General features: G+C 39.4%; 1 protein-coding gene and 1 long non-coding RNA gene across 13 annotated transcripts in view; one reads left to right on the top strand and one right to left on the bottom strand.

The window, feature by feature from the left end:
- Ssdp (Sequence-specific single-stranded DNA-binding protein) overlaps positions 1–22,633 on the top strand; it is a 167,003-nt gene that overhangs the window by 62,504 nt on the left and 81,866 nt on the right. For all 11 annotated transcript variants that reach the window (XM_022073944.2, XM_087354318.1, XM_022073940.2 and 8 more), the window contains exon 5: positions 22,138–22,179. In XM_022073944.2, the coding sequence (XP_021929636.1) occupies positions 22,138–22,179 (42 nt within the window). The remainder of the gene's footprint in view (positions 1–22,137; positions 22,180–22,633) is intronic.
- The window catches only part of LOC147872870 (uncharacterized), a 108,939-nt gene that overhangs the window by 42,332 nt on the left and 43,974 nt on the right, over positions 1–22,633 (bottom strand). The window lies entirely within an intron of this gene.

The raw sequence follows: 22,633 nt of genomic DNA, 5'->3' as shown, positions 1-22,633 counted from the left end.
GTTGCCATATTTCTGGGGTTGGGGGGACAAGGCTTGGCGTAGTTGCCTTAGTTGAGACATTCTGTTCCGAGGCGTTGCCTACTAAAATGTTATGACAACATATACGTTACTGTTGATTTTAGTTTTGAGGGAAATCTGTTAATAGTACGTATACAGCGATTGTTTGAATGATTAGATCATTGATCTCCACATTTAAGTGAGAGCATAAAGTGATTGTTTAATATTCTAGTTTCTCTGACCCTACGATAGTCTGAAGTAGAATGGGTTTTGTACTAGACGTAGTCTCGTCTTCGAGTTGTAAAACGTAATTTCCTTTTACATACCAACATGGCGTCTCGACAGACCGAGGAAAACTTGTACGATGACACGGAAAATTCTTTTCCTTGTTCAAGTTATTGTAAATACAGGATGCATGCACGGGAATTAAAATAAAAATTCTATACACACTGAAAATCAACAAGCAGCCATGATTTTGCCATTGATTTAATGGAATATATAGAAGCTAATTGTCGTTCAGCTAATCAGGAAATTCGACGACTCTTTAAGAAGGTTTAATATTCACGATGAACTGTCTCTGGTACCATCGTTGAACCAGACTATTTGTGTGATACAGAGACTTGTGAAAGTTTTCGTTCTTTTCCTCAGTCTAAGGAAAGTGGCCATATATTTCGTCGAATCGGGCCATTATCGGCGATATGTATAGGTTTCCCAAAAAGTTGTATCACATTATAATACAGAGTATTAATCTTGTTATCGATTTCGCGTGTTTTGTGTTTACGACAGGATTCTAGTATGGTCTCCACTCAACAGATGGCACCCCAATGTCTTTCTACTGTAATTCAAATATACAAAATGGTGGAGGGTCTTTATTTTATTCATTGAATGTGTTTATACATCTCTTTAGGACATTGTATACAGTTCGTAGCTAATACAGTGTCGTTCAATTGCTTTCGAACTGAACACAGTTACTTCGTTCGTGAATTAAGCTGTCTGAAGAGCATACACCTCGTTTAATTCTTATGTCTTGGTCTCATCCCATTTTGGAACCATTTAAATTATATGAAAATGGCAACACTGAACGCGAATGAATTTCTCGTACTGCATCTTGTTACCGGCTCCATCAACAGAGGTGTTTTACCTTTGAAGAGCTCAGATGTCGAGTTGTTTATTACCATTGTTGTATTAATTGGAATTAATATACCAATACTCGTGAAGCAAACAAAAAGTGTTAAAATTCCTATTAAATATTAAAATATTACAATAATTAACATTTAAATATTTAAAATATATTAAATGATGTTCTCTATCGAGATGTTCGATTTACATTAGATCATCACTTTTTACTTTTTACACGACATGTTTCAGTTCTAAAAGAACTATCTTCAGGTGTATAAAATTATATAAACTTAAATATAATTTCTTAAATGCAACTTTTAGTCAGATGTTTATCAGATTTCAAATGATGTTTTCCTCCAGATTTTATTGTATTTTAATATCGTATTCGAAGTTGTTCTGTATTTGTACGTCGTGCTTAACATGATTTGTGTGGGTGAACGTTTTGTTGTTGTTTTTGTATCATCCTGTAAAGTAAATAATATAAGGACTAAATGAATATTAATAAATTAGAAATGGAAAATAAAATAATATATTTGATAATTTAATTTTGAAATATACCATGTCGTGTAAAAAGTGATGATCTAATGTAAATCGAACATTTAGATAGAGAACATCATTTAATATATTTTAAATATTTAAATGTTAATTATTGTAATATTTTAATATTAATAGGAATTTTATTGTGATTAGACTGACAAGATTTAAACAAATATATATTTATCACAATATGACGCAACTTTATTATCTCAAAAAAGTATTAATTTTTAATGTTGGTTTCAACATGTTTTAATTATATTTTATATTATTGTTATATACTACGTATTCTCTATCGCATTATTATTTTTCCATCTATTCACCATTTTACAATACAATACATATTACATAGTGCAGCAGCTGTGTCTGGAATACAATTTGTTTTTTTTAAACACGTGTTACATGTATAATATAGGCTTATTGTGAGGCATTCTTGTTTACTATTGATTTTAAGTGAGTCTTTCGAATGATGTTCGAGAATGGCGGTTTTATGAAGTTCCCTAATGTCGTGTTCGCCTGGGATGTTGCTCCTGTAATTATTGGGATTACTTTTGCTTTCAATTTCCACATTCCCTGTATTTCAATGAGAACGTCCTTGTATTTCAAGATCGTCTTCGCTCCCTTCTTAATTACATTCCTGTCAGTCGGTATTGCTATATCAATTAAGAGAAAAGTTCCATTTTTGTTTCGGATTTTAATTGGAATGGTTCTATCTGTTTCGACTTTTTGATTCCACAAAATAGTTATTTGGTTATCCTGAATTCTCTCAACTGCCTTCGGGATGTGTTCATACCAATGTTTATTGCATTATTATTATTGTTAATAACTTATTTCGTCTTAGCCCGTGTCGTGTTAATTACACGAACTTATTCATAATACTGGCCTCTAATTCCGTCAATCCTGGCGTCCCTTGCGTGGTATTGTCACGGGCAATGGTGAACACGTCCGTTCGACGTACCCCCGAATAGAATTGGTTGCTAGTGGCAGTCGGACCAAAGTTTTGTATAAGCCAGCGTAAGCACGGAGAAACGTGGAAAGCTACTATAGTCGACCCAGTGGTTTTAGGCCGGTGGAATTTTCAAGGGGAAAGCTAGGAGCGAGTCTCGGACTGAACGCCCAAACAAAAGAAATACGCTGACCGCGCCACCTCAGGTACACAGACTAGGCCCGCCCGCCAGCTCCGCTAGCTTCTCCACCGGTCAAAAACCACTGCGCCGACTATATCTGTTCTCTCCTTCGTCGTCTTTCTCCGATTAGCCCCGAAGATGCCTTGGACCGTTGCAAGCTTACGTGGGCCAGATTCGAATCGCCATCGAGCGGCTGAGACCAGCGTCGGATTACACGTAAAGAAAATGCCGTTGTCAGGACATGTAACTGATTTTCGGGCCTGTACGACGTGCTTCGTTTGTTTCAAACGGAGTACAGGCACTTTTGAACACTCAGCTTGCTGGCTGTAACCGGCAGTTCACGGTGCATAAGGCGTGCTTTAGTGATTTCTCACGTGACCGCGTAATTTTTCTCCGTTGCAGCAGCATTTTGTATCAAATGAGATGACGAATATGGACGGCCGAGAGTTCATGACATGTCGTGGTATATTTTACAGATTTCTCCCCAGCATTACTTCAGAGGTCTGAGGAGAATCACCGACCTCCGGGTATCCAGTGTTTCGGTCAATATTCTAATAGGTGTAGTCTGGTAGAGGTTTACCGACGTTTCAGAGATCCTTGCTGACTCCATCATCAGGGCGATGAGTGACTCATCGCCCTGATGACGGAGGCAGCAAGGACCTATTAAGTATCTGTTAAACGTCTGCCAGACTATGCAGTGGAACAACCCACAAGACATCCTTCGAAAGTTATCCTCGTCACAGGTTTTTGAAGAATAATATTAATAGGCCTCTATATTTGATGGGCGTGAATATATTTGTTCTCCTTTTGTGTAGCTTTTCGTCGTTTCTAACTCGTAGAATATGGCCTTTCATTTTTTCCGATGTACTTTCACTTCTCATCAGAGTATGACATCACAAGGACCTAGATTTCAAATGCTTTCATATTGCTGGTCTTCTGTAATATGGTAAGACAAATGTCAGCTGTTGAAACCTTCATTTGTTATTCACGCACAGCACAGATACTGAACCTGTTGCAGTGCAGGAGGTCTCATAGAATTTTCCAGGTAACTAGTTTCGTCCTCATTTTGGGACTAATTTACTTGCATCCCTTGATTAAATACCGTTCCAATGAATAAAGCTTCTGTGTACAGTAAAACCTCTCTAAGTTGGACACTTGGGGTTCCACGAAAATTTGTCCAACTTACAGAGGTGTCCAAGATAGAGGGAAAGAGAAAAATCAGATTGTGGTCTAATGACAATATAATCTATTTACTTACATATACTAACTACTGTAGGCTTACTTGAATTAAAAATTAACGACAATAGTATTAATAATATTTTGAAGCTACTCCGATGCATTGCACATTACACCCCAGCCTCAATAACATTTTCTAAAGTTTATTCCACGAATTTTCGCTTCCCCATCGCAAAAAGAACAATTCCATTTCTGTTAACAGAGTACTGACGGAGTTAAAACTGTGTCTTCTGCAAAACTGTAGTCCAGTTAAGGGTTCAGCAAAAGAATAGTTAAACACTTGCAATGCATTCCAATGGTGGGTTCAATGTCCATAAGATAATCCTCCAGAGACGAGGCATACATTAGTCAGAAATTCAAAATAACAAAATATGTAACTGAAAAAGTTTCCCTGAAAAAACATCGAAGTTAAGTGCATGAACCTGTCCAACTTACAGCATAAGGGCTGTTCAAGTTCCAGGATAAAGGCGTGTCCAAGATATAGGGTATTGTGGACATGTAAAATTATAGGATATTCGCCGGTTCCAGTTAAAAGTGTCCAATATAAAGGGATGCCCAGGATATAGGGTATTGTGGACATGTAAAATTATAGGATATTCGCCGGTTCCAGTTAAAAGTGTCCAATATAAAGGATGCCCAGGATATAGGGTATTGTGGACATGTAAAATTATAGGATATTCGCCGGTTCCAGTTAAAAGTGTCCAATATAAAGGGATGCCCAGGATATAGGGTATTGTGGACATGTAAAATTATAGGATATTCGCCGGTTCCAGTTAAAAGTGTCCAATATAAAGTATGCCCAGGATATAGGGTATTGTGGACATGTAAAATTATAGGATATTCGCCGGTTCCAGTTAAAAGTGTCCAATATAAAGGATGCCCAGGATATAGGGGTGTCGAACTTGAGAGGTTTTACTGTATTTGAAACATTGACATCAAAAGAAGCAACTCTTTGCAGCAGTCTCACCTGGGAAGCTGTTACTCGCTCAGATGGCCAGAGTTCTTGGTTTTTTTGAACTAAAATATCATTGATGTACGTATTCACCCACAAGGTCTCACCACTGACCACTGTCTTAAGCCAAATGAATTCAGCGATGTCATCACGATTTATTTTGACAAGACAAGGTTACTCATATTTTCATTCTAAAACGCAGAATTTCTCGCGTTTTCCTTGCGTCTTACATCTCCCACTGTTCTCGTGTCCTTCCTTATAATATTTGGTGAAACTGCTCATCGGAAGTTCATCCTGCATTTTCATCAGTGTTTTACATTTCTTCCTTTCTCCTATTTCCAAAAGTAAATTTTATTGTGGACAAGACGGATTTTCTTGTGAACAACCTTTTTAATTACTTGTGGTACGTTATTTAATTCAGTGACGACAAAGTGGGGATTTTAGGAATCGGAAATAGTTTTTGACTTTAAATTTGAGAAACATGAAGAGATGGGTGTGTGGGGTTCATGAGATGCGAATAGAAAGTGAAAATGTACTAGATCTGGCTGTTCAAGAAAAGGACTGATGTTGTAAAATATTATACTGTCACTGACCTTAGCGATTTTGGTCACCATAAAGATTTGTGTCGTGCTTTGAAACTGGGTGGAAATAATTTATGAAAGTCGTTTCAGTATTGTCTGTCGACGTATCGGTCTTAATGTCCTGTTAAGTAGATTTTCAGTTTTAGGAGCGAAAATCACACGGATCCTAATCGATATATGTTAAAACAATATTTTGTTGCCCAAAAATTAATTTATCGAATGTAATGCGATGCAAAATAAACTTCTTTAATTGAAGATTCTTAGTTTCAATTAAAGCCCTGACGTAAATATTACACATCTGTAAGGTATAATGTTTAGATGACGTTCTGGAGGGACTAGAATAGTTAATAGTTACTTTGATATCAGACTAGTTCAGCATAGCTCTAGCCTGCTTTTAGTCTGGGTTATGAAATATTAAAATTTGTTTCTGCTTCAACCTAATTCCCAAGTGACCCCCTCCCCCCGGGCAAACAAAGTTGAGTTAGTCCAACAGCTTTCTTGGAAGAAAATAAAGACTAACCTTAGCCAAGCTACTCAACCGAAATTAGTTTCGAGATCTATCAATCGAGATCGATGTTTCGACGAAGTAAACTTATTATGTTAAATATTCGTTCGGATATATCACCAAACAAAACGTCTTCTTAGTAATCTCTACCGACGGTTTAAATTCGTAGGTGTATTAAAGAAATTCGTGTGAATCGTGCTTTAACGCGCGTTTCAATTCAGGCACTTCCATGTGGAAACTTCCTGGCACAATTTCAACTTCGATATTAAAGGAGTCCGAGGAAAAGTTTACGTCCTAACTCAGAATTTTTTAAAATCTCTTGGTGAAAGTTTTGTTTACTGAACGTAAAAATCATAAGCAAAAGTGGTTTTGCTTTGTAACTTCCAATTCACTTCTTAATCTGGCTCTCAGATTCACCAGAGAAGCGAGAATACTAGAGCAGCCATCTTTGATATGTTCTGGAATATCTGTAATACCTTTTATATCCTGGGAAGTCATCATTTCACTCCCAGGATCGTAAAACCTTCCAGTACGTAGTCAGCTAAATTCACAGAAATACGTCCGATTTCTATTTTCAGTCTCGAAAACTCGGAAGAAATTTTTGAAAATAGCTGTTAAAAGTGTTCCTGATTTTATGAAATTAACGCGAGTCACAACCTTCGAAACAAGGCGTGAGAGCATCGTTCATCAGCCCCTTCCCATATGGCTGTACACTACTCGGCTCCATCTCACGGTTCAAGCAGTCACGTGTCTTTGTGTCAAAGATTGTCGTGACATGAAAGTTTTGCACTGTAATCGTTTTATTTCTGAACAATATTTCTTACTTAATTTGTAGGTTTGCATATAATCTGCGTGTAACATTCGTGTTTACAAGCTCCAATGATTCTTTGTCACTGTCAGACTGAAGACCATATTGTTTTACGATAAACAAAAGAATCACAATACTATAACATGTTACAAAAATCTACCATAGGTGTCGTTAGTGTCACGTTCGTCTCACAAACCCGTGCTTTCGCGATATAGTTACCAATTATGGAAAGTTAAACACGCACTGTTTTTGCAAAATTTAGCGCGACTGGTGGCAAAAGTTTGAAGAGAGAAACACACACGATGGCGGTTACATAAGTGTAATTTTTCAAGCAGCGAGAATGAGTCGGATAAAAATGTTACAGAGCTACCAATGATCCCGTCTCTTCCGAGAAACCCTGGGGTAGTATTGACTGACAGCAAAGACACGTGACGTATGTGGCCAGGGAAGTCACGTGGTGCATTATCAGCAGACCTAAAAACATCGTGCTTGTTCCGATTTGACGTAAACACTATGGGTATTAATTTAAATCATTAGAACTATTATAAAACAGTAGTAGCAATAAAAATGAATTTACGATTCTCTGAACAGTGGACCGGCGGATGGTAAGAAACACGGCAGAAAAATTAAACTTTGTTCGAAAGAAGAATATTTTCCACCCAGGGAGGCTTACGCATGCGCATAATACATGCCTACCAGGCAGTCTACGTCACAGGTGTATACTTAACTTTCGCGGACTGTAGCCATCTTTTGTTCATTCAAGGAGTTACCCAGCTGTTCGACGCTGTAGAACGTGCGGCGAAAGGAGTGTTACGAGCCATCGCCCAGTCATGTGTGAGACTGATAGGTTGCCGAACCATGTTACTTCTTACCGAGTAGGCAAGTGGAACACCAGCACTTGCTTGCTGGACGAGGTCAAGGCAGTTCGACACAACTGGGGCGGGTTACGCGTCAATCTTATCTTTTCTTTGATGTTGTCTCTCGAAACCTGGCAGAAGTTGGTTCCTTTTAAGTCTGAAGAAGTAGGTGGGGGAGCTTACTCGTTTGAAGAAGTTGGAAACCCTAGAATTCTTTGGTCGTGTCTAGGTTTATTTTGCAGGGCATTATTGTTCAGAACAGCAGCCACTTCTCGGCTGGAACAGTCCAGACTTGTTAATTACAAGTTGGTTGAAAAGTATCTCTTCCAGAATCTTTCTAGGGTCGACTCAGTGCCTTATACCACGGATATTGGAATTCATCAATGGAGTAAATGCAGTCGAACCCCATTCTGGCCCAATATTTTCTCAGCGTGACGTGGCCTTCGTGATGTGATGCTTAACACACTCACAGATAACCTCTTTTCTGCAGGCCGCGGCACGATTTCTGTGGATATTCGTTCGTTGTTCTGAGTACGTTGAAAACCTCTGTGTTCCAAACACGCCAAAAACAATTTTTTAAAAAAATATTTTACTGTGGTTCTGGGGCTGTCAACCCGCCTTACACATGAACCCCCCCCCCTTTCCAACACGTACCTAGTGGATAGGAAATGTGTAAAAAGTAAAGTAAAGTTTGTCCCACTATACGCCATGTAGGCGCTTGGGGTGAGAGGAGGTATAGCTCCTCTCTTCCTTGACCTCGGCACTAGATGGGGGTGAGTGGTCAGCATCACGCCCCGGCCGGCTTTACCCCCGGGAAAAGACCCCGGTACCCATTGGATAGGAGGCTGGGTGGGCAGAGGCTAGAGGAAAAATCCTCTGCCCCTGTCGGGGATAGAAAGTCGCGTATTATGTGGATTCCGACATTAAATACTACGACCAGATTTCAGTAAAACTGAATGTCAAGGGGGCGCGGTTGGTTGACTAGAACGACAGCTGTGTCGATGCGTAGGGTAATGAAATAAGCGCACGTGTGTATATACAGGGTGAGCACAAAAGGACTGCAAATTTTCAAAATGATACAGAAAACACATGTGACGTGCTTAGTACTTCAGATCTACATCAGTCGATAGAAATGATATCAAAGTTTTGTACAAACCTCACAGAGACTCGATATGTGCTCCGCAAGTCATAAGGAAGTTGTCAAATCGATAATCCATCTCGCCCGAAACTTTGTGCAGAGCGTCCCTCATGATGGAAGCTGTGGCAGTTGTGATACGAATTTCATGTACCAGGCGTATATGCTTACTCGGCTGGGTGATTCCATGTCAGAAGTGTAACTTTGCAAGTGACTGGTCTGACGCAGAATTTAAATATGTAACGATTAATACATTTAATATACTGTCGTGTAATAAATCAAAATGATATTCACAAGTAAATTAGAAGGAGGCTAAATTACGGAAATGCTACTTTGTATGATTTGAGGTTTTCATGGCGGTGAGTCTGAAGATTGCCGACGTTTCAGAGGTTCTTACTGCCTCCATCATCAGGACCATGATGGATGCAGCAAAGACCTCTGAAACGTTGGTGGACGTCTACCAGACTACACAGTGCAACAGCCAGAAGAAATGCTTTAGTTAGTTGAGCTGTTTGGCATTCATCAGTAAGTATTGTAGGGAATGCGGTGGAAAAATGAACCGAAAGGTAGCTACTTCGATGATCTCTGCAAATCTCATTTGAAACTGAAATAAGGATTAAGTTATTAAGAGGGGAGATCGGAACATGTGACTAGGATACTTCGTGGGTACCCTCTCAAGAGACTTCTTCAAAGAGAGTAGTTTGTTGCATTTTTCTGCAAACTGTACATGGAAATGTGGGATATTTCTTAAAGTAGGACATCGAGTTTCTTACCTAGTTTTCACCTCCAGTGCAATGAGAATTGAAGCTATGTCAGTGAAAGTATTCGGTTAGTAATACATCATCTGATGTCAGACTCTACAATGGTTACTCTCAATTCAAACAGAGCGTTACATTCACATCCCTGCATCGCCATTTTGTATTAACTGAGTATACACTAGCACAGTATTTCATAACCAGTGTTAGGCGAGAAATCGTGGGATAAATAAATAAATTTGAAATACCGCGAAATTTAAAAATCGCGGGAATTTTTGTCCGGCAATTGGCAGTACTGGAGTAATCTCCTATCTGCTGTCCGTCGAGGAAGAACTGCGAGTGTGTTTGTCAAAAATTCGACGAAAGATTCAATATTTGTACTAAGAGAATCGAGACCAAGTGTCACACCGACAGTGAACAGTATATTGAGTTTCGTTGTGAACGTCATTTCTATTTTATATTTGATATTAAAAAATATTGTATGATACAAAAAGGACAGAAAAATTTCTTCAATTATTTTCTTAAAATATAAGCTGATATAATATATAGCAGTTCTTTAGAAATAAAGTTTCTTGGCAGTAGTTTAGCAGTACTTGAATTTCGCTCTCCGCCATAAATTTTTTATGGTCTGTAAACGTTTTCATATGTGGGGGTTCCTCGGCGTATAAAATTATTTTGGGTGTTCCTTCACTGAAAAAGGTTGGTAAACACTGCACTAGCGCGTAAACAATAAACATTTTCCGCTCACATCACAAATGCAAACCAGAGATCGATCAGCACAAAGGAAAATACATTCGACTCGTTTTCGAGATATATCGTGTTCGAATACCGGAACGGGACTCCATCCTTACTTTAGATTCCAAGGAAAACTTTGTCTAAGCAAATTTGGTATGATAATACTCATTCCATTTCTGTTGTATTTCACTATACAGGGTGATTCGTAATATACATATGGATCGTGTTCTACTCATAAAGTACAGTCAGATGTTACCTGTAAGCTCGTTGTCACATCAACTGGTTAAAGATAAATGACAGATTTTCCAATCTACAGGGGGTCGACCCATGGGAATAATAGGCGATATCCTCACGAGACCTTGTCAGCAATTGCATGTAGTTTCAGTGGGGAAAATTTCGAAGAATTACCTCACCTACTGAAGTTTGTATCAGTGGCAAGACGAAAGAATTGACGTAAAGCAGTTTTTTTGACATTGGTGAAAGATTCTCGGGTTACAAGCCGCGTCAGGTGGCTGAACATCAGTTTTTGGACCCTCACTAAACGTATCAATGGAATGAAACACGGACGTAATTTGTGGCCCCCGCGTTCGCCTGATCTCACACCTCCCGCTTCTGCCTTGTGACCGTCTGAAGGGCAAAGTTTCCTCAAAACTATCGAACAAGTGAGACAGACTTTGGATTTTTATTCAGGCTTCTGCGACAAGACAAAACATGCGTGGAATTTGTTAATTTAACAGGAATCTCTAGTGTAACAGTGCACAGTTTTGCATTGAGATTAACAGCGATAATTATTAAGACCTTGTTATCTTGAAATAATTGACTAAGCTCGTGAAATACGTTCTTGAAGATGATTGTCTTCTGGGTGTAATTGGTAGAATTTTTAACGATGTTTCGGAGGTGCGTGATGCCTCCATCATCAGGGCGCATTTAATACTCGTTGCTTTGAGAAACTGAAATCTTACGTAGTCTCGTTTAATTTTCGTATGGCCTTTGGTTATCGTACGTGTATAATGACGTCAACGGATTTAATATTCAGCGTAGGTTCAAACCCGTAACGTCAGCCTGAATGTTGTAAGTTGTATTTGATTAAACTCTAATCCCTGTATGTCTTCTGTCACTTATAAGAATTTTAGTAACACACGTTATAAATGTTACTTGGAATTCCACCGGGAACATTTCTTTGTCGAATTTAAAAATTTCTGTAAAGTGTACAGTAAGTTCTAACCTCTCAGTCAGGAAATCGAAATACTTCTTCGTTCTTATGGTAACCATCAGAGTCTTTGGTATAATATTTATTGCTTTATGCATATAATGAACTATAAACTTACTCTTTTCATGTTTCTTGTTCAGAGGGGCAATGTTTATACGGTGAAACGATTTTAAAACATTAATATACCTTAACCTAGTTTAATTTCCACGTATATAATATTATAACATCACTAAACGTTACTCTTGGACTTTGTACTGTATTTGGGGTTCCCAATCTGTGGCCCTACTCCTTTTCTCACTGGCCCTCAGACCACGGAGATACAATTTTGAGAATTTATTGAAATTAAACGACTTTTTATTAAAATTCTAGAAAAAAGAGGTTAACATATCTGGCCCACTCATTTGCCAGTTGTATTTTTTTTAACAAAATTTGTTATTTGTGTTGACCATTCGCTTAAAATATCTTACGCGATAGTTTTTTTCATCACTTAGGATGATACAGTAGGCCTGTAATGCAACAGGGCTGTCCTGGTTAAAATCTCGGATTGGGATTACGGAGGCGAGCTACGAAACTGAATGAGTTGGTATCAATTTTGGTTTCAGAGTCCCCTATCTTAACCTTTCCATTTCAGCAACTTTTTAGCAAGAGACAGAGCCAAAATGCAGTCATAATAGCTGTCGAAGTGAGTTCTATCAGCCACTTGCCATACTACAGTTGGGAAAAGTAGTTCTTCCAAATTAGATGAGCGCCAGCCAATGGGATTCGAATTGGGGCATTTCCGGCTGGAATTCTGGCCACAAGACCTGTTGATTTCTGACCAGTTGGGGAGGCGGAATTTAACGTCTGGGTGAGTCACTTCGCCGCGTCTTTGAAACTTTGGTGTAACTGGGAGACACTTCTGGTCTACTTTCTGCGCATGACAGACGTAGGTATCGTTTCGGTATCGAGGTTAGATTTGACCTACGTTTGGAAATGTGTTCGTATCCAAGTTATATTTAAATTACAAGTGAAATTGTCTCTTGACTTCGTCAATTAAAAGTTGTGTACGTTTATTATCCTGTGAATATTTAAAATTCAGTGTAATAATAAAATCAAATGTTTTGACAGTTATTGTTAAATTGGATGGAGATTAATTAAAGAGACGCGCATCGAGAGATATCTCAGATTTTAACCGTCAGTGTTTGCACATCCTGACAAGTGAAATGACATTGAACAAGCTTCACATAACTACAACATTTCCACGACGTACTGAGTTTTTGAACCGATCATCGAATTCTGGAAGTTATCTCGCTGACTTTTACGGAAGCCTTGTTCATGAATAGTCTCTGAAAGTATGCCTTTGCGTGTCGACGAGCAAACCGTAACAAAATTACGTCGAGATCAATCCAGTAATTTCCATTCCGTTAAGTCCCATCTGTGGACATCAAAACGACGATATCAAGATACATCTAAAGTCACTGTAACCGAGCTGGGGTTAGAACGGGCGGTTATGATATCAAAAATGTACGCAGTCCTTAACAAAATATTAGCGGAAGGCAGCTTCTGAACTTCTGGGCTAGTTTTATATTATTTCGTTGTGAAGTTCATTTATACAGGGTGAGTCAGAAGTATGTTTACAAACTTCGTGTGCGTGTTCCAAGATTAAAAATGAGAAAAAATGTTTCTATGAACATGGGGTCGTAAATGTTTCATTTTCGAAATAATAGCCAAAAATAAGTTTTAATGAAATGACTTTATATCAAAGTGAATCCCTGTCCTTATACTTGACAATAACGGCATACATTGAAAATGAATTTTAGCTATTATTTCGAAAATGAAGCATTTGCGACCCCATGTTCATAGAAACATTTTTTCTTATTTTTAATCCTGGAACACGCACACGAAGTTTGTAAACATACTTCTGACTCACCCTGTATATGTTGAGTAACGAATTACTTCCTCCGGAATTACATTTTGCTTGATGTGAGATGGTATTTAGTTTTATTTAGGAAATATTTTAATAGCCTTTGGATCTGTCGTAATCGGGACATTTAAATTTTGTAAACCTGAACTTCTAGGGGATAATATGACAAGATATTCTTGTTCCTGTCAAAGATTTCTAGCGGAATATGTCGGGGTCCAGAAGACGTTATTACTGAAAGTTATATTTGGTAACTCACAGTTCAGACAGAAATTTCCTTTATCGCCCTGATGAAGGAGACACCAAGGACCTTTGAAACGCTGGTAAACTTCTGACTACACGACGCCATAACCCAGAAGACAAGCTAACAATACTGGAATAAACAAATACATGAATCAGTTTCGTAAAGACAATATTTGGGAGTTAAATTGAGCTCACAACAGACTGTTTGGAAAAGAAATGAATTAAAGAAGGAAAACTGCGATAAACCAGAAATTGGCGAAGACTGAATAATCTTTTAGAGATGGACGTCTTGTAAAGGCGTGCACAGTAACGGACCAAGAACTAATGTTCTAAGAGAAGGTGGACTGAAGACATTAGCCTCTCTAGGTTAAATTTTATCTGAACGAACTTAAATTGTTCCTAAAGTGACGGAATATGGAGTTTGATGGCGAGGAACTGAAATGAGCTGATTTTAATTTTGAATGTGTATTATGCATTACGTGAATGATCTAAATTTCAAACCTCAGGGCAGAAGAAAATACTTTGGTTATATTTTCTTCGTTGTGAAGATGTTTCAGCGTAATTAAAACATCGGAAGTCAACAAATGAGAATTTGTAATGTTATGCATTTGCCATGTTTCTGAAAATAAATGTGCGAGACGGAAATAAAATTGTAGATCTTCTGGAAGAATTTAAGAAAAGATCTAGTGGCATTAGAAATGTATTTCTGTCCATTCGCCATTAATATTCAACGAAGCTTCTGAAAAATTGCGGTTGACTTCAAAAAAGGAATCCAGTGATGTCGACATAAGAGAATTTTATAAATTTTAAGAAAAATGAAATTAAAATGCCCACGAATGTTTTCTTAACAGGAAGATGTAAATTTGTATTTTTATTCAGTTCCAAAATCACAGCGAAGTTTACAATATAGTGAATATTTGTAATTGTAACATGAAACCGTGTTTTGGATCTTTAGACGTGAACCAGTGTTTTCAGTGTTTTGTGGCAGAGTCCAGTCACGTCTAATCACACGTGTTTGTTGGTTATAAATAAGACATTAAATACAATATTTGCATTTTTTCATATTTCAGTGTAAGGTGATTTGCGTATGTCGTACCTGTATTAATATAACACATATTTAATATGTCAGTAAGAATATTTTGATGTCCGACATTACTACAACCTCGATTTTTTGTCCCATTCTGTACAATGTCTGCGGCTTCTCAACTTACAGTGTCCTGTGTTCATATCTCAGCCCAGACACTGGATATCCCGACTGAATTTTTCATAGCCGTTCTGAGGGCTTACAGGCAAATGCCCTGCAAGTACCCACGAAACCACAACCCTTATTTCGCCACCCTTAACTAGGAATTTCTTAGTTAAGCCATAACTGACTAACTAACACAAGACAAACTGCTGTACGTGGTGTGGGAATTGTTTCAAGAACAACTCGGCGCTCGCTTAGCCAATGTGAAGGACGAATCTTTGAAATCGAGGCCCCTCATAGAGTCAACCAGTCACGTAACGGATTACTCGTTTTATCCGTTCATTTGTTCGCGAACGTGATGCCATTTATCACAGTGCTTTAGTTCGACGTTTCGTTAATGCCTTTAAGGCGTGGGACGTAGTCACAAGTGCAGGACGAACTTTTTGATTGGTTTTAAACCACAGTGTAAACAGTTTCCTGTTTTTCTCAGAGATATCTTGCGAGAAACATGCCGGAAGGTTTATTTCAGAACTTATTTGCTTTATCATAGTCTTAGTGTTTTCGAATGTTTCTAAGATACCCCTGGTTTAAATATTCGGTTGTAGCGCCGTGTAGCCTGGTGGAAGTTTACCAACGTTTCGGAGGCCCTTGTTGCCTTCATCATCAGGGCGCTACAACCCAGAAGACTGCCACCTCCGTACTCAAGGCCTTTAGAATCCCAGATCGTACGGAATGGCGTTTCTAGAGCGAAACTCTGCAGGAGATGCCAGTGCATTCGCCGGAGTTTTTTTTAAATCCTATTTTTTGAAATTATTCCGGCAGGAGACATGTGACAGTAACAGTGTCACGTGTAGGATAGGGCTACAGTCGATATCTAAACATGTTAATGTAATTTTAATGTACAGTTAAGATAATAAAAGGATTGCACTAAGTATTTTCGGTTTTAACCACTGTTAACGTGAGGCTAGAAATGTGATTTCGTCGGAACATTTTTGTGTGCAGATTTAAGATGAATATTTTCACTGAATTTTAGATGGTAAGCTAAGGACACAGCACGAAATCCTGGTTTAATGAGTGCTTTTGTGTTTTATAAATTCGTGAACTTATTAAAACTAGCATTTTACTAAACCAGTCGTGCTACATCTTAAGGTACAATTTGGCTGCACGCGACAGAGACAAGCGACCGAGGCAGGCGACAGAGACGGGAGACGGACACATCGCAGCTTGTCGCCACACACTTCTGAGGTGACGACCGAGACATGCGGCAAAGTGTTTGTTTTCTTTGTTTTGTTGAGACTTACGTGCACATATTCTGCGAAAAATGAATACACAAATGCTTCTAAAAAGGTTACTCGAAGAATAAGAATAAGATGATGTGTTGCTGTGTTATTTGTTGCGAAAGAAACAAAGAAAACCTACGAGTTCAATATTCAAAACCAGACGTGAAGAAGGATCTTTCTGTCGGTGGTCAGTGGTCGGTTTTCTGCTACTAATTCTACCAATTGCTCATCTTGGTCACCATTAAATTTAATTTCTGTCATTATTTTACTCAACAACACACGTGCTGCCTGAGCCCGTCGCGAGACACTACTGGTCCGAGAGCGGTCTCCTGTGCCTTGTCTCTGTCTCGCGCTCGTAATTGTACTTCATATGATTGTACAGAGAGCAGACAGGAAGCGACCAGTCTCGGTCTCGTAACTCTGTCGCCTGCCTCGGTCGCTTGTCTCTGTCGCGTGCAGCCAAATTATACCTTTACGGGTCCCGTTTGAGTCAGTGAGACCTCAAACTGGTAACTGTTTGGGTAATGAATTAATCTTAATGCAAAACCATTTTACGCTGTTCCCTGAACGGCCGTCAAGAACTCTTGTCTCCAAGGTTAGGTAGTTAGCACGTCTACTATCTGTTTAGACCTGAGTTTCAAGTCTCGGTCCGGAATACTTTCGTTGTTTTCTACAGTAATGCATGGCCAACGCAGATGAGGCGACCATTCTTTAACAATCAAGAATCAGTCATCAAACGCCTAACGACTTTAAACGTATTCTTTAACATTTGCGTTAGAAACATCGAACGCTAGCAATGAAACACGCAAATTGGTGATTTGAATGATTCTTTAAAGCTGTAAGACATCGTTAGTAAAAAGTAATTTCTTTCAATGCCGTATAAGTATGGAATTAATAGAATCTTATTTCAAACATCGAAATTATTATTGAAATGGATTTTCCTTCTTCGATTAAACGCCTTCGCTGATGGGAAGTTGTGTGAAAAACAACGCATAGAAATTTTTTACAACAGGATTTAACTACAATACGTTCTTTTCGAAATAAATTAAAATATAACTTAATCATGGAGGTATGTCCCTGATGATGGAGGCTGCAAGCACCGCCGAAACGCCAGTAACACGATGCAAAAAAAAACCCCACTGTTTACTATATTGTTTTATTATTATTTCTGGACGTCGATGTAGAAGCAGGTAATTTAACCTGATGATGGCCGTATTGGTCCGAAACATGTTGATCAAGTGAAGAGTATGTGAAAGGTGACGTGTGGGAAAACCCCAAGAACGTAAAAGGGAGACATTTTAATAATAATAAAATCTCACATAATAATTAATAATTTAGATCCGCTGTGTTCTTCAACGTCTGTGTTAGACTCCCGGTGGACCGTAAAACCAGACGCTAGGAAACGCAAGAAATGAATGAAATAGCCGGGTATTGTTTGCGCTCCAACAGCGTAGGTCGCGCTGCGGTCATATGACCCTCCGAACCGGATCAATACCATGAGTAGACTTGGCAACAGCGCGGGAGTTATCAGCAGGGGAACAGCGTGTAGAGATGAGCGAGGGGGGTGGGGGCGGGAGATGACAGCATGAAAACACGGGAGGTATGGAAGCCATGAAAAAGAAGGGTTTGGAGGTGCAAACCTGAAAATCAGACCCTAATAGCAGCAAACGTTCTGACTGTGGGCATATATGCTCCTTCAGTAAGTTGGGAAATTTTAGCTAGTTTTAAGGAAGTTTCGTTGGCAGCAAGTGTTACCAACGTTTGTGTTTTAAAATATACGTCTGGAGTATGGATTACGGTCATTCAAGTGTCAGCGACTGATTACCTGGCGCTTCGTCGGTGATCCCGTGAACTAAAAATGGAGAACTCTCGTGACGAAGAAGTTAGCAGATGGAAATTTATATATATCTCAGGTTCTTTCAGCGGTTGCCATTGGGTTTCTGGGCTGTGACCCACAATACTTCACTGCACAGCGTCATGCATGAATTTCTTGGTTGTTATGTCCCCGTGTAGATGTCCTAACAATCGCCAAGGCATCGTTTTCTTTTTTTGAGGAGGGGGGAGGAGCAGGAGGGGAAGGGAGAGCTCCTGCTTGCTTTTGGTCTCAGGGGAGGAGATGGTGAGTGCCTAGCGTCTGCCTCGACCGCGTTTTACGAACCGGGAAGGGAATCCTCGTTTGTAATTGTGTCGCCTCAGAGCCAGAGGTTAGAAGAAACTGATTGAGCTACGCGGTTTATTATATTCCCGCGGTAGCTGAATTCTTTTGTTTAAAGGCCCGTTTGATAATTCTAAGAGTTCAGGAAGGGAAGAGAATTACACGAAGTGGTTAGTAATTTGTAAATTCAGTATCAGGCCTGCAACCACTCGTTTTTGGACAGGACACGTAATCTGTCTTCAAACTTTTGTTCATTGAATGGTTTTAAGAACTGACAAGTTCATCTTGAGCTGCTTTATACGTCGTCATTTTACAGGCTGTGGACAACTAATTGCCCCATTTTGTTATGGAGAATGTTGGGCATGCGAACGTTTCAGAGAAGTGGTCTACTTCTGAATGTGACTGTACCTTCCACCTTTCTTCTTTTGTGGTAGTTCTCAAGAGTTTTATGGAAGAAGTTGGAAAACAGTTTCTTGGAGTCTGCCGTACCTTAACAAACGAGGCGAAGAACTGTAGCTGAGTTGACCTTTCGTTGAACTTTTTATTTAACGAATGAACTTAATTTGGCTTACATGTCGATACGATATGTAAAACGGCTTACCGGAAATAACCTTCGGATGCCTTATTTATTCTTGAATGTATGCATCCACACGAAGTGGAGATGAGAAATGCGAAGTTTTGTCATAAAACCTGGGAGGAAGAGACCGCTTTTATGACTACGCGTAAATGGGAGGATGATATTAAAGTGGACGGCAGATAATATGAATTAGTGTGGATTGTATTCATTTGGTTCAGAACGGCAACCAGTGGCGGTCTCTTGTGAACGAAGTAGTAATGAACCTTTGGGTTTCGTAAACGACGGGTTAACTGGTTAACTGAGCGAGTATTTAGTTTATCACGAAAGGTTCTGCTGTATGGAGTTGGTTACGATCCTTAAGTATTGAGGCAGGGGGCAGAGAACGTTAGTAGTTTATCTTCTGAATCAACGGAAATATCACGAACAGTGTTGCGGATGAATACGAAAAAGAAATAGCCTACTTGTTACTGTTAGACGTAATTATAAAATGTTTTGCTGAGTATTTATAAATTCGTAAAGATTTAGACATGTAGACAATTAATGCTTTCTTTACGGCTTACACCAGTGGTAAAATACCAAACATACTACAAGATCTCCTATAAAAAGCTGATAGTTTCTTCGCTGGCCAAGAAAATTTGACGCGTTTTATGAAACTTGTGTTCATTTCCGTGTTAACAAGAACCCGAACTGAAGCCAGATGAATCCGTTATACACTTAAAAGCCCGATTTATTTTTAAAATTAATTTTAATATTATCGATCCCTCTACATCTAGTGTTTTAAGCGTTTCCTTTCCTTCGAAGTTTTGTCGATTAACATTGTGCACATTTGTGTTCGCCGTGTGCGGTAAGTAAACGATGTTGGATGTAACGCCACTGTCATTATATTTCGAAGGCGTATCGGAAAATTCGTCATTAAATACGTTTCTTGGGGTTCCATTTTACTCCATATAAGAATCTGCCTGTTGTCGCAGACGAGCTGCTATGTCAGTCTTGTATAAGTGTTTCCCGCTGCACGCCATGTATGCGCTTGGAGGAGAGCAGGTATAGCTCCTACTCATTCTTGAGCTCGGCACTAGATGGGGGTGAGTGGTCAATCTTACGCCCCGGGCGTTTTACCCCTTGGAATGGACCCCGGTACCCATTGGATAGGAGGCTGGGTGGACCCCAGAGCCCATCTGGACTAAGAGGCTAGAGGAAAAAAAACTGCCCCCGTCGGGGATCGAACCCCGGTCGTCCAGTCCGTAACTGAAGTGCTATGAGTAATATCGTTTAGTATCAACGACTGCTGTGAACTGTCACGTAGAAGTGGTCGGATTTGGTTCCGGCCTAGCTCAGTTTTCGCGAACACGAGATAACGTTAAGTGTTCTGTTGGTGGTAACTTGTTTATTGTTTATAATATGAACTCACAGTAAAATGTACCGGCAGTTTTCTAGGCAATAAAAATTACTTTGCCATTTAAATTACAAGAATATAAGTAACTCTTGATCTGTAGTGATCAGTGTCCGTCCGACTGATTTTGGAGGTGAGATTAAGGTTTACTCTGGTGATGATGATGATGATGATGATCTGGGTCTTGGCGCCATGTATTTTCCTCGATAGAAGCCAAAGTTTCGGAGAAACATGATGCCTCCATCTTCAGGACTGAAGTCTTAAGTCACTTTGGCCCTGAAGATGGAAACTTTTTCCGAAACGTTGTCATCACAGGGAACATGGCGGGCGAACTTTCCTAGTCCCTATTGGCTAGATGAGCGACAGTTGGGTTCTAAAGAGGTCTTGACACTTTTTTCGTGCTGCATGTTTTGACAGGACTCAACGCTTTCTTCACTAGTTAACATTTGACGGATGGAATGCAACGTGGTCTAGTTTCCATACGCGGATAACCGTGTACCTTAAGCACTCTGATATAAACTGCTTTACCGCAATAACGAGCTTGGTAGCGCATTGGTCCAAACCAAGGCCTACAAGCGCAGAATTCATTCTGATAGATCCGACACCCTGTCATGGTGGCATGTATTAGATAAATGTGCGTTAAACATCGAGATCTTTTGAGAAATGACGATGGCTTCGTATAAGATTGATCTGTGTGTGATCTACTGGTGTTTCTTGGTTTATTTAACGATATTTTAACTACCGTATTGGCTTTATAGCTTCAGTTTTGTAGTCGAGACTATTTATTTATATTATTATTTAGTGTTCTGTCTGACGACAGGTCCATATGAACAAGATCCTTCCATCCTTTTCTCGGACTGGGACCTGTTCATATACGTTCTTGGCAGATGATCCAGAAGTGGTTTGCCATTGCCTTCTTCTGTGTGTGAATGGAGTAATTGTTGGGATGCCACGGAGAAACCGGGGAAGGCCCCGGAGGAAAACTCCGTGTTGTCGAGACTAGAGACTGGAAAATACGGGATAGTTGACGTTATAGAAGGGTTTTCAAGGGCTAATGCACACGCTCGCAACCAGATTCAGTGCGTGTGTTCGACGTTTTCTCTCCGGACAGAAAGGAACGCGAATCGAACCACACTCGTCCTTGGCCTTGGTACTACATCACTTGAACCGTGAAGTGACCTTCGTTAGGCAATGGGAGTGTATTCGGGCCGCAGAGGTTCGAATCTTAAGCCGGGAATGCACTATTACTGGTACAGGAATTTAATATGAATGTTTTTTTCTCGGCCTGAGCAAGGAGACGCTGGCTGGTATCTTATAGTTCTTGCGTGAACATTGTTCGTAATATATCGCATCTCATTCGATACTATGCTCGCAATTTTCTTTTGGGTTCTGTACTTAGTTTTGACTCCGTATACTCGCAGAATGGTTTCTGGAATTTCGAAGGAGCATACTGCCTTTATCTTCAGGACACTTGCGATTGAAATGGATTAAAGATCATCAAGCAATCAAGGGAAATTGGCCATTTGTTTACCTTCCTCGGCTCTGTCTTGCAGATACATGTTATTTACGTACTCCTTGGAGCTGAGTCCTTCCTGAGAAGCTGATGGTCGCTCAGCCACTGAAGAAATTTACAAAATGTATGGGACCACTGGTCCTGTCCTGAGACAGATGAATCCTGTTTCTCTAAGATTAATTTTAATATCATCCTCTCACATACGTCTAGGTCTTCCCGGTGGTCTCTTTCCATCTGGGTTGTCCACCAAAACTCTGTATGCATTGATATTTTCTCCCATGCGGGCTACATGCCTTGCCAATGAGATTTATATTGAGGTAATTGTTTCTCTTTTGTTTTCAGGGTTTCGTCAATTCCGGGTATGGCGTAAACGGAATAGCGCATGTAAGTACCTTTCAAATTATGGCAGAACTAAATCTGATGTGGCTATACTTTCTGCCCTTATTTCGTGTTCAAATTTTGACGCCCTAGGCCAGGGGTCGGCAATTTTTTTTTTCTAAAGGGCCAAATAGTAAATATTTTAGGCTCTGCGGGCGAAGAGGCAAACTCGAGGATATTTATATAGGTAAGCCGACTTATGTAACAAAAAAAAACCAAGTTTTAACAAGTTTATTGAGCAAAATGTAACGTAATTATAATAAGTAGACTACAATTGTTTGAAATACAGCTCTATACTAATGAGAAGAATGGAATTGCCTGTTTATGAGATAACATTTCAGCAAACTGAGGTTTAAATTCAGTACTCCCTGTCATCAAAATTGATTGTAAATTATTAATGCTGACCTGTATTGAGATTTTACATATTTCATCTTCGAAAATGTCTTTTCACACAGATATA

The sequence above is a fragment of the Zootermopsis nevadensis genome, unplaced genomic scaffold, assembly GCF_977971745.1.
Source record: "Zootermopsis nevadensis isolate Lab colony 2312 unplaced genomic scaffold, Znev_1.0 Znev_ptg000023l, whole genome shotgun sequence".
Lineage (NCBI taxonomy): Eukaryota > Metazoa > Arthropoda > Insecta > Blattodea > Termopsidae > Zootermopsis > Zootermopsis nevadensis.
The sequence above is the reverse complement of the archived record's forward strand: the minus strand, read 5'-3'. Positions and strand labels throughout refer to the sequence as shown.